Source organism: Orcinus orca, chromosome 1 (assembly GCF_937001465.1).
Source record: "Orcinus orca chromosome 1, mOrcOrc1.1, whole genome shotgun sequence".
Classification (NCBI taxonomy): domain Eukaryota; kingdom Metazoa; phylum Chordata; class Mammalia; order Artiodactyla; family Delphinidae; genus Orcinus; species Orcinus orca.
Genome location: NC_064559.1, coordinates 181,441,448 through 181,458,796, shown reverse-complemented (window position 1 = coordinate 181,458,796; position 17,349 = coordinate 181,441,448). Strand labels below are relative to the sequence as shown.

Sequence of the window (17,349 nt, the reverse complement as noted above, 5' to 3'; positions counted from 1 at the left end):
ATTCTGGGTCATCATTGCGTTTAGGATGGTTCTGTATAAGGCCAACCAAGAGAGTAAGAGTTGAGGTGCCACGAGGGATCTCTATAGGAGCATAATCTGATCCCACATAAATGGCATGTCTAAATTAAAAAATACACACAGATAGTCAAACAGAATCTACCAAATTCAAAGACCAATTTCAATAAAACTGGAAATCTTTGTCAGTTTTCTTTTTATTGTAAATTCATCTGGACCCAAATTATTGCTGCTTTCCAATCTGCATTTTATTCTCTGTGAAGTCCCTTCACTCCTGTTTTTTGGAATAGCTACCAGTATAGCAGGTGCAGAGAACTAGAGCCAGTTGTCAGGGCTATGAGAGAGAGAAGTGAAAAGGACAATCTAAAAGGCTGATTTCCTCAGGCATTTTCTTAACTTCCAAGTGTAAAACTGACTGTCCTAAATCTCAGAATTGTTGCCCCTATTTGGTGACCCTTTTTAGCTATTGATATGATAGGTAATTTAAAAAATAAACTGAACTCACCGGGGACCCATTTGCAGGGACAAAGAACCTTCTGTAGAGAGCAAATCCCATGTCCGACACAACTAGAGGGGAAAACAGCCCAGTGAAGCCCCACGATCTCCAAAATAGTGCACCAGTTATTTTTCGTTCCCCTCTAGCAACGGTAGCAACGTTTATTGAGACTTACTCTGTGCTAGGTACTGTTCTAAGAGTTTTACATGTACTAACCTGCATTATTAATCCTCACAACAACCCCATGAAATAGGTACTGTCATTATCCCATTTTGTAGATGTATTGATCCAAGAAGTATTTATTGATTATCGCCCATGTGCCAGGCACTACTCTAGATGGTGGAGATACTGCCGTGAACAAATCAGACTGCCTCATGGAACTGAAAGTCTAGTTGGGGAAAGCAAATGAATAAGTAAAACATACAATATTGTCAAACAGTGCTTAGTGCTATGGAGAACACACAAAGAGAAGATGGAGAATTGGGAATGCTGGGAGTAGGGTGTGATTTTTTTTTTTTTTTTTTTTGCGGTACACGGGCCTCTCACTGTTGTGGCCTCTCCCGTTGCGGAGCACAGGCTCCGGACGCGCAGGCTCAGCGGCCATGGCTCATGGGCCTAGCCGCTCCATGGCATGTGGGATCTTCCCGGACCGGGGCACGAACCCGTGTCCCCTGCATCGGCAGGCGGACTCTCAACCACTGTGCCACCAGGGAAGCCCTAGGGTATGATTTTTAACTGCAGAGTCAGGGAGGATCTCAAGGAGAATATGGCATTTGATAGAGATAAGGGAGCAAGCCATGCTGACCTTTGAAGTAAGAGTCCTCTAGGCAGAGGGAAGTGCAAAGTCCCTAAGGCAGGACCATCCGCCTGGTGTGTTTGAGGAATACCAAAGCAGTTGATCTGGTCACATAGGTGGTTTTCAAAGGATCCACTGGGATCCCAGCATCACTGGGAACTTACTAGAAATGAAAATTCTCAGGCCCACCCCAGACTTACTGAACCAGAAACTCTAAAGGTAGGGCTCGGCAGTCTGTGTTTTTTAACAAGACCTTCGGGTGATTCTGGACTAAAGTTAGGGATAAAGTAGTAGGTGATGAGATCAAACAGAAGCAGATGTAGGGCCCTTATGGACCACTGTAAGGACTTTGACTTTTACGCTGTGAAGCTTTTGAGCACAGGAGTGACATGTCCGACTTATGTTTTTAAAAGATGATTCTGGCTGCTGTGTAGGAAACATATTCTAAGGAAGCAAAGACAGGAGCAAGCAGACAAGCTACTTACTACGACTGCAGCAACCCAAGTGAGGAATGACGGTGGCGTTTTATACATAAAGAAACCAAAACACAGAGGTTAAGGACTTGCCCAAGGCTGCCCATCTCAGAGGCAGTAGTGGGATTTGGGAGGCTTCACTCTCACCCACCACACTAATCGCCTCTGATTGCCATCAGGAGAACAGAAGATGGGCCCAAAAAGGAAATGAGTCCACATTTTCTAATGGAACACTGAGAGCCAGAACTTAGACATTCCTCAAATAAGTCAGACCTCTGATGCTAAAAGGGCTTCCAGGTTTCTTGGCTTAGAAGAACTCTGCCCTACATGTGCACTTGGAAACATCTCCTGCAGCTGTCACATTCCACATCCATCCCCCAATTCCCTGTGCTCTACTTAGTGAATGTCCTAGGAGACAGAAAGACCTAGTCCTTGCCTTTGGGAAAACAGCATCAGGACCATGTGTTCTGGCTAGTTTCCCTTTCAATACAGTATTGACACTGAAGTCACTGGATAGAAATTGAGGTCGAGGAGAAGTACTCAATGTTAATTTAATTGTAAATGACTATCACACAAAATGCTGGATAAATGTGGCTATATTGTTTTTTCGATCATTTGCAATTCCTGATCCAGGGTAAATAACAGAGATAGGACTAGGAAAGTATAAGAAAACCACTGCTGGAAAACAGGGTTGACTTACTGGAAACAGTTTGGTCTAGTCTTCCACAGTAGGAGACCTCCTTTCAAAAACTCTTTGTAACCCTTAGCATGTCAATTTCTCCGTTCAATTCCTCTCTTGTTTTGGCCACTTCTGACTTACACCTGCCTGGCCCTTTCTGCTTCCCAGGGGAGTTTACTTCTAAGCTGCTGCAGTCTCTAAACTGAGACCTGTCTTCCCACCTGAAAAGAAGCCCTCATTCCAATAAACCAAATCACTGTCTTCAATAAAATTTGACACTCATTTTAAGGGAGCTGCCTTTATACGGATTTTTTTGAAGGATGAAAATGTGAGATTTCCTGAACTTTTTCCGGGGAAGGTCAGTTGCTTTGTTAGAAAACAGATCCAACAAATAATGCTTAATGAAGGAGGGTCCTAGGGCCAATTGTCCTTCACAATTAGGAATAATATTTACCATTAAAAAAAAAAAAAAACTATACATTTTCCCAAGGAAACATGTTTAAAATTAAAATGTACTTGTATTTCATTAATCCAGAGTTTGTTCTAACTTCTCTCATTTACAATAGTAGGTAAACCAGGCCAAAGAACTTTTAGAAATGGCCTGTGGGGAAGGTTGATGTTAGTGTGTCCTACCTATGTTTGTAGGATATAATAAAAGCACATCATTCAGTGATTGTATGACTTACCTCAAGAATGACAAAATGTTTAAAGCAATTATACCCCAATTAAAAAAGGAAAAGAAAGAATGACAGAATGTTACATAAACTATATTTGGAGATAACCCTGTGCATGAGGAAAGGGCTTTTACTCCAACATTAAAGGGTATTAGAGTATTAAAACCTTTTCCTCACTGAGGGTTTGAGGCTTATTTTACAAAAGTCATTCATAATTACCTGAAAGAAACAGATTGACTGATGACCCAGATAACTTGTGTAAGAATATTTTTCTGTCTAAGGACTTGTCCCTTGGTTCTGGTTGTGACTCAGACGGCTCTGCCTGCACAGCAACTCTCCTAACTAACTCCCAGACATCCGTCCTCCTTTCTGTGCTGACTAGTTTCCCTCACTTTTTGGATTTCTTATGGAGAAAAACAGTATATATGGTATGGTATAAACTAGAAACAAGTCACTTCTTTTCTCTCGGGATGAAATATTGTTTTTACAGTTAAACCGTTCATGAACTTAATTTAGTCTCTTTTTTGAACTCTTGATACCAATTTGCAGAATCATTTTTTCCTACTATGTGGACAGCCAAAAGCTTAGCCTGTATCAAGTGTCACTTCTGTCTTGGCCTTCAAGTCTGAGCCAACAGTCTGGCCCCAGGGTCAGCCTTCTCCCCGCACTCTCCACGCAGATACAGCTTCAGCAGGAGCAGATCCAGAAATACAAGTTATCAGCTCTGCCTTCACTCTTGTTTGCTTCTACTCTGTATGGCCTGCCACCCGTCCAAAATCCTGACTTTCAGACACGCCGAAAATTCCACCTCTTCTCCAGACTGAACGTACTTCCTAAATTTTTTCAGCATGTAATTCTAGACTATCATTCCTGGAGATTTCCAAAGCCACATCAGTCATGCTCCTACTTCCCTGACCCCTCTCTTCCTTCACCTCTGCTCTCATTTTCAATCCTCAGCCACCACTCCATGCTTATATCCTAGATCAGTTATTTTTTTTTTTAATCTGAAATTGAGGAAGAAAATGGATTATATGAATGGTTTTCAAGCTTTGCCTTTCTGACAAAATCATACGCAGAATCTAATGTATGAACAAGAAAAATCCAGTATATAAAACATAAATGACAGCAGAAAGTAACATAACATTTTAAATCAACTATACTCCAATAAAAAATTTTTTTAAATAAAAAAATTTTAAAAATCCAGGGGCTTCCCTGGAGCCGCAGTGGTTAAGAATCTCCCTGCCAATGCAGGGACACGGGTTCGAGCCCTGGTCCGGGAAGATCCCACACGCCGCAGAGCAACTAAGCCTATGCGCCACAACTACTGAAGCCCGCGTGCCTAGAGCTCGTGCTCCACAACAAGAGAAGCCACCGCAATGAGAAGCCCGCACACTGCAACAAAGAGTAGCCCTCGCCGCAACTAGAGAAAAACCTGCGTGCAGCAACGAAGACCCAACGCAGCCAAAGATAAATAAATTAAATAAATATTTTTAAATATATATATATATTTTTTAAAATCCATAAACGATGGTATTGTGGTTGAAGTGGACGGAGTGCCTCGAGCCCTACTCTCTTGACTCCCCCGCACTCCAGAAAGAAACAGAGCCACCTCTAAGAAACACCCACCAGGGTCTGTGAAAACTCCATTCACAGCTGTCTGCTTAGGGCTATGAAGACAAACCATTCTTTCTGACTCTAGGCTGATGGTCATCCTACTTGTTAGTGTTTGGGAAATGTGAGAAGGTCTTCTGAAGGTTGAACCCATAAAATTGAAGGTGTGAAGTGTTCGCAAAACACACTTACTTATAAGGACGATGATGAGTAGTCTGATAATTCCAAAGGCAGGAATCATTTCTCGAAAATTCTTACAAAGAAATAAATAATAATATAAGCTATCTATTGGCAAACAAAACTTCAACTGTCCTCCCCCTTCATCTGCTTTATCATTTAAAATAAAGTGTGAGTGTCAAATATTTGCAAAACAAAGCATCGGTGTAACAGCCCAGTTTTCAAATGTATTTGGGAAGCACAATGCTGGTGCACTTTGGAGTGAAAATGAAACATGATATTAAATTCCTTGATATAAAGTAGACACAATTTTATTAGCAGGAAATAATCTAAATATAAGTAATAACAAATCAACACTTATTATGTCATAGATAGTTAATGCATGTTGTCAAACTAAATCTGATGAAATATTTCCAAGTTTTTTGGTTAATATTCATTTGATACATCTTTACCCTCTTTCTAAGTAGGAGTTAGCAAAGACAACTAAAATTTGAGTATTACCTTTATTTTTTTAGATAATTTCAAAAAATTTTAAATGTCAGTTAGTCCAAAAACAACCCAGTTGGATTTTAGCTTTGAAAAATCTCACACCACCAGCTTGCAGTACCCTCGTGTGTTACTAGAGGACAGAGCAGACTCAGAAAGATACTCCCACTTCAGCCCGAGTTACCTCTCCCTTCCCTTTCAAGTTAACTCTCTTCCCAGAGATGCTGAAATAGCTGTGTTTATTCTAAATCAATTATTTTCAAATTGTTGTGACCATGACCTACAGTAACAAATAATTTACATAACACACATAAATAAATAGTACTTATCCTTATTACACGTGATGTGTACTGAAATTTTTGTTTGTAAAGGGATTTTCACAATCCCTTCAGCTGCGTTCACAACCACTAATGGGTTGCAATCCAAAGTTTGAAAAACATTTTTCTAAATGACTTCTATTTTTTGAACAGTTTTTTAATTGATTCATATTTCTTCCTCCTAGAGTATCTTTAAAGCACACCTATGTGGTTAAAGGGTTAATTTAGTCAGGATTTTAGCCTGTTTTAAAAAGTGGTTGGCATCTCACATACTATATCATGGGCGTGTAAAATGGTATGCAACTTCGGAGGCATTTATCAATGAAAATGTAAAGCCTTCACCCAGTAAATCCACTTCTAGGAATTTACCTGAAAAAAGAATCACACAAATGCAAAAAGATAGGTGTGAAAGAACATTCCTTACAGCATTATTTTGAAATGTGAAAAGCTGTAATCACCCGAGATTTCTTTTCAATTAAGGATTAAATGTCGGGATACAGCTATATAGAGCGTGATGTGGAGCGCCTGAAAAGACTGAGCTGGATTTCTGTGTATTGCCATGAGTAGATAGGATACTTTATGTTAAGATGCAGAACAATATAAGGGTAGTTCCATTTTTGTAACATTACTATTGGTAGAATTTTGAATACACATAGAAAATGTCTGAAAGGATGTATATCAAACTGTTAACAGATACTAAATTGGGAACTTTGACTTCCTATTTTTCAATTTTGAATTTTATTTAATATTCATTATTTTTGAGATCGGGAGAAAAAAATAAAGATAAAATATGAAAGGAAAACTCTTGTGGCCAAATGGAAGATGTGTTCTTAGTAAATATTGATAAATGAAGACGCCCTGAACCAAATACCAGTAATTGTTTTAAAAAACATATTTAAGGTCCATAGATTCCACTCCCAAAGTTCTTACCACTAGAACATTCATGAAATAGCCTCCCATCAGAGCATAGACTCCTCCTGAAGCACCCACAAGAGATTTGAGTGGGTCAAAGATGGAGCTGGCTAGAGATCCTAAAGAAATAAAACACAAAGAATCAGATATGACTATAAAAATCATGAAGGATAAATCTTTCTAATCTAAGGTAAAAGTTGGGGAAGCTTGGACAATTATATTAACAAACAACAAATTCACTTTGTCCCTTCCATACTAGAAAAGTATAGCTGTGTGGGCTAACTCCCTCAATTTTTATGAAACATTAAATGTTCAATATGAAGACAGTATAATGGTGATCAAAACACAGGCTCTGGAGCCAGAATAACCAACTGTGACTTGAGCAAGTTTCTTAACGTCTCTGTGCCTTAGTTTCCCTGTTTACAAAATGGGGGTATTAATAGAACTTACCTCAATGGGTTGTCAGGAGAAGTAAATGAGTTTATATGTGCATCATGCTTAGAACACTCTGTGACATGTATTTTATACTTGTTAGCCATTGTTTCAAAATATCCTACATGTTCAGCCAAAACTATCAAAACACCTGAGACATTCCGACATTTTATTATCTAAAGGCTAGCTTTCTCATGGAGTCAAGATGTGGTCTCAGAATCCTTCTTAACATATTATTCAGTCACATTCACCAGGCAAGATGAAACCTATTGCTAACCCAATCTTATATTGCCTGAACCAAAACAAGACTTTAGAACCACCTTATGAAACTCTGAGGTGTTCTCTCTGTACTGCTTAGTTCTATTACTCATTCTCTTGCCTTCAAGGCCCTCCTTCATTCCTTAGGATACAACACAATACAATACCTACTTTATGCAAAAAAGACAAAGTGTCTGACCTTAGGAATCTTACAAATGGATGAGCAAACGGTTATCATAAAATGCAGAATATAACAACTACTATGATTTTTTTTAATGTAATAAATTTGCTATGGAAGCATTTAGGGAAGAACGACTTTCTCAGCAGAGAGGTGGAAGCCCTGCTACTCTGAGAGGAGGGAGACAGCATTTTGATTAAACTCTGAAGACCCTTTAAGATTGGACAGGGAAAACAAGGGGGAAGAAGGTCAGGACTTGGGGATCTGGAATAGCAAAAACATAGAAACAAAGTTATATGGATGACTGAAGATCAGTGAGAAGTAGTCCATTAGGATTAAAGCAGTGGTTTTCAAATGTTAACCTACAAACTAGGGCTGGGGTGGTTGTGTCTTAATCATGAGAAATTTATTTTTAAAATACAGATGTCCACTTCTGGCCACAGTGAAGTGCCAAGGATAAAATTTTTCCTCCTGCTTGAAACAGCTGAAAGTAGTGGACAAAATACACGAAAAAATGGTCTTCAAGATACTGGACATCAGATAACAAAGGACAGTGAATCCTGAGAAACAAGAAATAAATAAGATGAGTTGACTAATTGCCCAGCTTACTGCCTTGAGAGAGACTGTAGGCTGCAGTACATGAAGGGGGAACCTAGGCAGATCACAGTAAACTTTAAGTTGATGAGATAGAGTCTAGAGTCTAGGTCCATATAGATCCAGGCAGCTAGAGTTCAGACTGCTTCCAAGTAACTTAACTGAGTTACAGAACAAATCTAAGGAATGTTTATAGGAATATAATAATATCCACCATCCAAAGATAAAATGTCTAGCATCCAGACAAAAATTGTCAGACATGCAAAGAAGCAGGAAAGTATGACCCATAATGAAGTGAAAAAAATCAATTAAAACCTAACAAACCTGGGAATTCCCTAGCGGTCCAGTGGTTAGAACTCCAAGCTCTCACTGCTGAGGGCCTTGGTTCAATCCCTGGTTGGGCAACTAAGATCCCACAAGCCACGTGGCACAGCCAGAAAACAAAAACAAACAGACAAAAAAACCTATCAAAACTAAAAGAAGAGTTACCATATATGATCCAGCAATCCCATTCCTAGGCAAATATCTGGAGAAAACTATAACTTGAAAACATATATGCACGGCAATGTTCACTGCAGTACTAGTTACAATAGCCAAGACATGGAAGCAACCTAAATGTCCATCGACAGATGAACGGATAAAGAAGATGAGGTTAAAAAAAAAAAAAAAAAGAAGTGGTATACATACACAATGGAATAGTACTCAGCCATAAAAGAAGAATGAAAACAATGCCATTTGCAGCAACATGGATGGACATAGAGATTATCATACTACATGAAGTAAGCTAGACAGAAAGACAAATATAATATATCACTTATATGTAGAATCTTTTTTTTAACATCTTTATTGGAGTATAATTGCTTTACAATGGTGTGTTAGTTTCTGCTTTATATGGAATCTTTAAAAAATGATACAAATGAACTTATTTTCAATAGAGAAATAGACGCACGGGCATAGAAAACAAATTTATGGTTATCAAAAGGGAAGGGGGGGGAGGGATAAATTAGGAGTTTGAGATTAACATATACACACTATTATATATAAAATAGATAACCAACAAGGACCTACTGTATAGCCCAGGGAAATATACTCAATATCTAGTAGTAACCTATAAGGGAAAAGAATCTGGAAAAAAAATATATATATATATATATGTGTATATATCTGAATCACTTTGCTGTACACCTGAAACTAACACAATATTGTAAATCAACTATACTTCAATTAAAAAAAATAAAAACCTACCAAAACTGACACAGGTGTAAGATTTAGCAAGTAAGGGCAATAAATAATTATTACAACTATATTCTCTATGTTCAAAAGTTAAATAGCACTATATAAGAAATGAAACAGGCTCAAATCAAACTTCTAAAGATGAAAACTACAATGTCTAAAATGAAAACATAAACTTGTTCAGTTGATTGGCTAATTAGACATTGCAGAAGAATAGATTAGTGAACATGAAGACATGGCAATAAAACTATCCAAAATAAAACACACAGAGAAGAATATTTTTTAAAATGCATACAGCATTAATGAGCTATAGGTCAATTTCAAGCAGTCTTCTGATATGTATAATAATAAATACATAATTGGAGTCCCCAGAAAAGAGGAATGAAAGCAGATACAGAAAATAATACTTGAAGAAATTATGACCAAAGTTTTTCCAAAGTTTTATGAAAACTATAAACCCACAGATCCACGAACCTCAACAAATCCCAAACACAAGAGACGTGAAGAAAAGCACACCAAGGCATAACAAAATCACATTCTCAAAACAGTTAAAATTCTTAAAAGCATCCAGAACAAAAAGACATGCTTCATACTGAGGAACAAAGGTAAGGATGACAACAGATTTCTCATTGGAAACAATGCAAATGAGAAAACAACATTTTAAGGTACTGAAAGAAAAATACTGTCAAGCTATAATTCCAAACCTAATAAAATATATTACAACAATGAAGGCAAAATGAAGATTTTTTTTTCAGACATACAGAGGCTGGAAGAATTGATGACTAACAGACCCATGCTAAAAGAAATGTTAAAGGAAATTCTCAAGAAGACAAAAAAAGATATCAGATGGAAATATGGAGCTACACAAAGGAATGAAGAGCATTAGAAATGGTAAGGATGTGGGCAAATATACAAGATTTTGTTATTATTTAAATCTCTTTAGAAGTTCATTGTTTAACAGTTAAACTATTAGACTAACTACTAGGAATAATAAGTGAACTTATCAAGGTTGGAGGATACAAGATCAATATATGAAAACTCAACTGTATTTCTATGTAATAGCAATGAAAAATCAGACATAGAAATTTTAAAAATAGTACCATTTACAGTACATCAAAAATATGAAATATAGAAATAAATCTGACCCCAAAAATGTGCAAGACCTAAACACTGAAAACTAAAAAAGATGTTGAAAGGAATTTTGAAAGACCTAAATAAATAGAAATCTATACCTTGTTCATGGGTTGGAAGACTCCGATATTGTTAAAATGTCAATTCTCCCCAAGTTGATCTAAAGATTCATTGCAATCCAAATCAAAATCCCAGTAGACTTTTTTGTAGAAATTGACAAACTGATTCTAAAGTTCACATGGAAATGCAAAGGACCTAGAATAACCAAACCAACTTTGAAAAAGAGCAGAGTTGGAGCACTGACACATCCCAATTTCAAGACTTAATAGAAAACTACAGTAATCAAGACAGTATGGTATTGGTGTAAATATATACAAATATATGAGGGAAACACAACAGAAAGTCCAGAAATAAACCCACATATATATGGACAATTGATTCTGACAAGACGCAAAGGCAATTCAGTAAAGAAAGGATTGTCTTCTCAACCAATGATGCTGGAACAGTTAGACATTTACATTCAAAAAAGTGACACTTCAATCCATACCTTGCACCATGTATAAAAATGGATCGTATACCTAGATGTAAAGCCTAAGATTTTAAAACTTCTAGAACAAAACACAGAGAAAATCTTTGTGACCTTGGGCTAGGCAAAATTTCTTAAATATGACACTAAAAGCATAATTCCTAAAATTTAAAAACTGATAAATTATACTTAATCAAAATTCAAAAATTTGACTCTTCAGAAGATACTGTTAAGAGAATGAAAAGACAAGCAGCAAACTAGAAGGCAATATTTGTAAGTCACATATGTGATAAAGAACTTTTAATAGGGACTTCCCTGGTGGCACAGTGGCTAAGAATCCACCTGACAATGCAGGGGACAAGGGTTCAATCCCTGGTCCGGGAAGATCCCACATGCCGCAAAGCAACTAAGCCCGTGTGCCACAACTACTGAGCCTGTGCTCTAGAGCCCATGAGCCCACGTGCCACAACTACTGAAGCCCACGTACTCTAGGGCCTGCATGCCATAACTACTGAGCCCGCATGCTGCAACTACTGAAGACCAAGTGCCTAGAGTCCATGCTCTGCAAGAAGAGAAGCTACCACAATGAGAAGCCCGTGTACTGCAATGAAGAGAATCCCCCTGCTCGCCACAACTAGAGAAAGCCCACATGCAGCAATGAAGACCCAATGCAGCCAAAAAAAAAAAAAGAAATTGTAATAATAATATATAATAAGGAATGTAAAGGAATGCAATTCAATTTTTTTTTATTTGGTTGCGCTGGGTCTTAGTTGCAGCAGGCAGACTCCTTAGTTGCAGCATGTGGGCTTCCTTAGCTGTGGCAGGCAAACCCTTAGTTGCGGCATGCATGTGGGACCTAATTCTCTGACCAGGGATCGAACCCAGGCCCCCTGCATTGGGAGTGCAGAGTCTTAACCACTGCACCACCAGGAAGTCCCCGTAATTCAATTTTTAAATGGGCAAAAGATTTAAACAGATACTTTACCGAAGAAGATATATGGATAGCAATTGAGCACATTAAAAGATGTTCACCCTCATTCTCATTAGGAAATGCAAATTTAAACCCAATGAGATACCTTTATATACCCAACAGATTGGCTAAAATTAAAAGACTGACCATACCAAGTGTTGATGAGTATATGGAGGAACTGGAACTTATGGTGGGGATGTAAAATGGTACCACTTTGTTACCATGCGACCTAGTAATTCCACTCATAGGTATATACACAAGAGATCCACACAAAAACTTGTACACAAGTGTTTATAGCAGTATTATTCATAATAGCCAAAAAGTGAAAACAACCCAAATGTCCAGCAAATGGTGAATGGATAAAGAAAATGTGGTATATCCATACAATGGAATGTATCCAGCAATAAAAAGGAATGAAGTACTTATACATGTTCCAACATGGATGAAGGATGAAAACATTATGCTAAGTGGAAAAAAGAGTCAAAAAAGATCAAACTTTATGATTCCATTTCTATGAAATGTGCAGAATGGGTAAACCTAAAGAGACAGAAAGTAGATTAGTGGTTGTCTAAGGCTGGGGAAGGGATCTGGGGTGAGGAGTGGGGAGTGACTGCTAATGGGCACAGGGTTTCTTTGGGGCACAAAAATATTCTACATTTAGATTGTGATAAAGAGTGCATAACCCTGTAAATTAATTTTAAAACATTGAATTATACAGTTTAAATGGGTGAACTGTATGATATATGAATTATATCACAGTAAAGCTATTTTAAAAGTTTGGTAGTTTCTTAAAAGTTAAATGTAACCCCATGATAGAATCCAGCCATTCTATTCCTAGGTATTTACCCAAGAGAACTGAAAACATTTGTCCACACGAAGACTGTACACCAGTGTTCATAGTAGCTTCATCTGTAATAGCCCCAAACTGGAAACAACCCAAATGTCCATCAACAGGAGAATGGATAAACAAATTGCTGTATATTCCCACCATGAAATACTACTCAGCAACAAAAAGGAATCAACTATTCATACACACAACAACATAGACAAACCTCAGAACAATTATGCTGAATAACAGAAGTGACAAAAAAAAAAAAAGAATACTCCATGATTCCATTTATATAAAATTCTAGAAAATACAGCTGAACCTATGATAATCAGTGGTTGCCCAGGGAAGGTGAGGGAAGGACAGGGAGAGGCAGGAAGGTGAGATTCCAACAGGTTACCGGAAAATGTGGCGGAGAGTAACAATCACTACCTTGACTGTGGTGATAGTTTCATGGTTATATACACATATCAAAACATCAGCAGTTATTATATGTCAATTATACCTCACTAAACAGAAAAACAAAAGAACACAGATCCTAGGGCCATGTTCTCAGAGATTCTGATTCAGTAGATCTGGGTGGAATCTGAATAACTTTAGTTGTAACAAGCTCTCCAGGTGCTTCTGACCGTCAGTCAGGTTGGGGGACCCTGAGCGGAGTGCAGGCTGGCGCTCCTCAATCTTTACTAATCACGTGTGGATTTGTTCAAATGCAAGTTAGTAGGTCTGGCGTGGGGCTCAAAATTCTGCATTTTAACAAGGTCCCAGTTGATACCAATACTGCTAATTCAAGACCACACTTTGCCAGGAGCAAGGGCAGGGAAACTAAAATGATGTTACGTATGAAGGAATCTGGGAAAAAAGCAAAGCAATGGGAGAAATGGATGAAAGGGGTCAAAAGGTAAAAATAAAGTATTACTGCTTCCCTCATTTAAAAAAAAAAAAAGCAAAGCAAGAAAGACACTGAGCAGGAAGAAACTTCCAGAGGTGATAGATATGTTTGCAGCATAGAATGTGGTGATGAGTTCACGGGTGTATACTTATGTCCAAATGCATCAAGTTGTATACATTAAATATGTACAAAATTTTGTATGTCAATCACACCTCAAAAGTGATTTTAAAAAAGTTTTGCCTCGTCTCCCTCTAACCTCTTCATATATAATTTCTTTTTTTAAAACATAATAAAGAAGTTTATTCTTCCTTAAAAAAGAAGAAGGAGAAGGAGGAGAAGAAGAAAAGAATGAAAGGCAGTGGGGCCAGACAGTGGAGGGTAACGCAGAGCAATCTTGGACATTTCAGCTTTCTATTGGCCACTGTAAATGTTTTCGCAAGGGTGTAATATGATCTAATCTGTGTTTGAGGAAGGTGACAAGCAGCAGCGTGAAGGAGAGACTCTCATGGCAAAGAGATGCCTGCCAAAAGTTATTGCAAAAATGGGCCGAGGATGTGAACAGGTTATTCATGTTCTCTCCTCTCTCTCTACTCTGAAACTGGGGCAGAGCTGATTCCACAGGCTGAAATCAAGCTGTGGGAGAAGCAGGTATAGGAGCTGGAGTCAGGAAATACGGGTGTGTGCAGGGACAGAAGGAGGAGGTGGGAGAACAGGATCCACAGAGGTAGGAGGGAGGTAGAATGGGGAGCTGCATCACTAAGCCTGGCCAAGCCCATCTCTTTACCATGTCTCATGATGGTTTCCTGCTCTCTGTCCCCCCTGCTCTGGGAAGCAGGCACAGTTGTGATGGGCAAAATTTTGAGCACCACCATGGGTCAGATGGTGTGTCCCACCCACCCACCCCCGCCAAATATGTTGAACTCCTAACCCCCCAGCACCTCGGAATGTGACCTAATGTAGAAATAGGATTGTTGCAGATGTGACTGGTTAAGACGAGGTCATATTGGAGTATGGTGGGCCCCTAAGCCAACATGACTGTGTCCTTATAAGCGGAGGAGACAGGGACACATGAAGGGAGAACGCCATATGACAATGGAGGCAGAGGTTGAAATGCTGCAGCTGCAAGGCAAGGAACCCCAAAGACTGATGGCCACCACCAGAAGCCGGGCAGAGGCAAGGACAGGTTCTCCCACATAGGTTCCGGAGGGAGCATGGCCCTTGACACCTGGATTCAGACTTCTAGCCTCCAGAGCTGTGAGACAATGCAGTTCTACTGTTTTAAGCCATCCAGTCTGTGGCAGCCCTAGGAAACTAACACAACTACCCACTGCAGTATAGGTAAATTCACTTACAAACGACATGTATATGTACCGCTGCAGTATACGTATATTCACTTATAAATTACATGTGTATGTACCACTACATGTATATGTGTTTAAAAACACAAAAACAGAATTTTAAAGGATGGGCTATATTGGTTACACATTTTTAAATTATTTTTACTTCATTAATGATACAAAAAATTCTTATCAAGCAATAAGAAGACATGGAGGAAGCTTAAATGCATATTACTAAGTGAAACCAATCTGAACAGGCTACATACTGTATGATTCCAATTATATGACATTCCAATTGTATGACATTCTGGAAAAGGAAAACGATGGAGACAGTAAAAAGATCAGTGGTTGCCAGGGGTTGGGGGATGGGGAAGGATGAATGGGTGGATCATAGAGGATTTTTAGGACAGTGAAGTTACTCTGTATGATGCTGTGACGATGGATACATGTCAGTATACATTTGTCCAAAACCATAGACTGTACAATACCAAGGGTGAACCCTAGTTTTCATGGGCTTTGGTTGATTGTGATACATCAATGCAGGTTAATCAGTTGTAATGAGTGTACCATTCTGTCGATAATGGAGGAGGCTGTGCCTGTGTGGGGGCAGGGGATGAATGGGAAATCTCGGTAGCATCCTCTCAGTTTTGCTGTGAACCCCAATCTGCTCTAAAAAATATTCTTTAAAAAGAAAATATTTCAATGAGCAGTGTTATTAAATAAGCTTCATTATTTTTAAAAATCCTGGTTAAATATCATGACACAGAAATGCAAAGATATACTTCTAAGTTCAATTATTTTCCATGGAAATTTTCTCTTAATCACTGTCATTACCAAAATATAAAATTTAAAAACAATGTCCAGTTTCAAATGGAAGAACTGCATCATTACCTACACTTATTCCAATTATGCAAAAATTTTGTTGTCACGTGGCTATTAATTCCCACCTTCCCTAACATCAGTCATGTGTTCTTGCAAACTAATCAGAAAGTGTTACAGTCAATAAGTTTAAAACCCGCTAAAACTCTTCACTGAGAAATTGTAAATCAGTTGAGAAAATTGTTTCCTGGCTTTTTAAGTGTGAACTTGTGAGAGTTATTGCATCTTCTTCAGGAGCAAAATCACATAATTATGGAATGATTCCCATTGACCAGTTTTCAAAATGCCCCTTTCATAGCATGAGTATCTTTGGAAAAGTAGTTACGTTATCACTCCTTAAGAGAAATATACTATTATGTCTTTGAAGAGACATATTTTGTGTTTGTCTTTTCAGCAACATCTGTTAAGTAGCTTACTACTGAAAGCTTTTTGTTATCACAGAAAAAAAGAAAATTAGACACCCATCTTTATGTAAAAGAAAAATGCATAAAGTAATCTTTAAAATGAGCAAAAAATCAGAGGAATCCCTCTCACTGATTTCAGGACTTAAAATATAGCTACAGTGGTACTGACTATGTGGTACTGGTGGAGGGGTAGACACATTGATCAATGAAACAAAAAGGAGAACCCAGAAATTGTTCCACAAAACTACAGCCAGGGCTTCCCTGGTGGCGCAGTGGTTAAGAATCCGCCTGCCGGTGCAGGGGACACAGGTTCGAGCCCTGGTCCGGGAAGATCCCACGTGCCACGGAGCATCTAAGCCCGTGCGCCACAACTACTGAGCCTGCACTCTAGAGCCCATGAGCCACAACTACTGAAGCCCGTGCACCTAGAGCCCGTGCTCCGCAACAAGAGAAGCCACCACAATGAGAAGCCCATGCACCGCAACGAAGAGTAGCCCCCTGCTCGCCACAACTAAAGAAAGCCTGCGCACAGCAATGAGGACCCAACGCAGCCAAAAATAAATAAATACATTTATTAAAAAAAAAACAAAAAAAACTACAGCCAACTGATTTTTGACAAAGGTATAAAAGCAACTCGGTGAAGGAAGAATAGTCTTTTCAACAGATTATTCCAGAGTATTTGGATATCCATAGGCAAATAAACAAACAAAAAGAAAATCTAAACATCACACTTTATACAAAAACTAACCAACTCAAACGGATCACATACTTAAATGTAAAGTGCAAAACATAACTTTAGAAGATAACATAGGAGAAAATATTCAAAACAGGGCTCAGTGAAGGGTTCTTAGACATGACACCAAAAGCTCAATTCATAAAAGGAAAAATTGATAAACTGGAATTCATCAAATTAAAAACATTTGCTCTGTGAAAGACCCTGTTAAGACAATGAAAACACAAGCTACAGACTAAAAGAGAATATCTGTAAACTACATATTTGATAAAGGACTGGGATCTGGAATATATGAAGAACTCTCAAAATTCAACAGTTAA

General features: G+C 38.3%; 1 protein-coding gene across 6 annotated transcripts in view; it reads right to left on the bottom strand.

Moving 5' to 3' along the window:
- Nucleotides 1-17,349, bottom strand: part of RHBDL2 (rhomboid like 2) — a 56,637-nt gene that overhangs the window by 805 nt on the left and 38,483 nt on the right. For 4 of the 6 annotated variants that reach the window (XM_033422085.2, XM_033422086.2, XM_004266421.4 and 1 more), the window contains 3 exons: nucleotides 6,655-6,755; nucleotides 4,937-4,997; nucleotides 521-582 (listed from right to left, as the gene is read on the bottom strand). In XM_033422085.2, coding sequence (XP_033277976.1) covers nucleotides 521-582; nucleotides 4,937-4,997; nucleotides 6,655-6,755 — 224 coding nt within the window. The remainder of the gene's footprint in view (nucleotides 1-520; nucleotides 583-4,936; nucleotides 4,998-6,654; nucleotides 6,756-17,349) is intronic. The other 2 variants (XM_033422089.2, XM_033422087.2) reach the window with 2 other exon arrangements.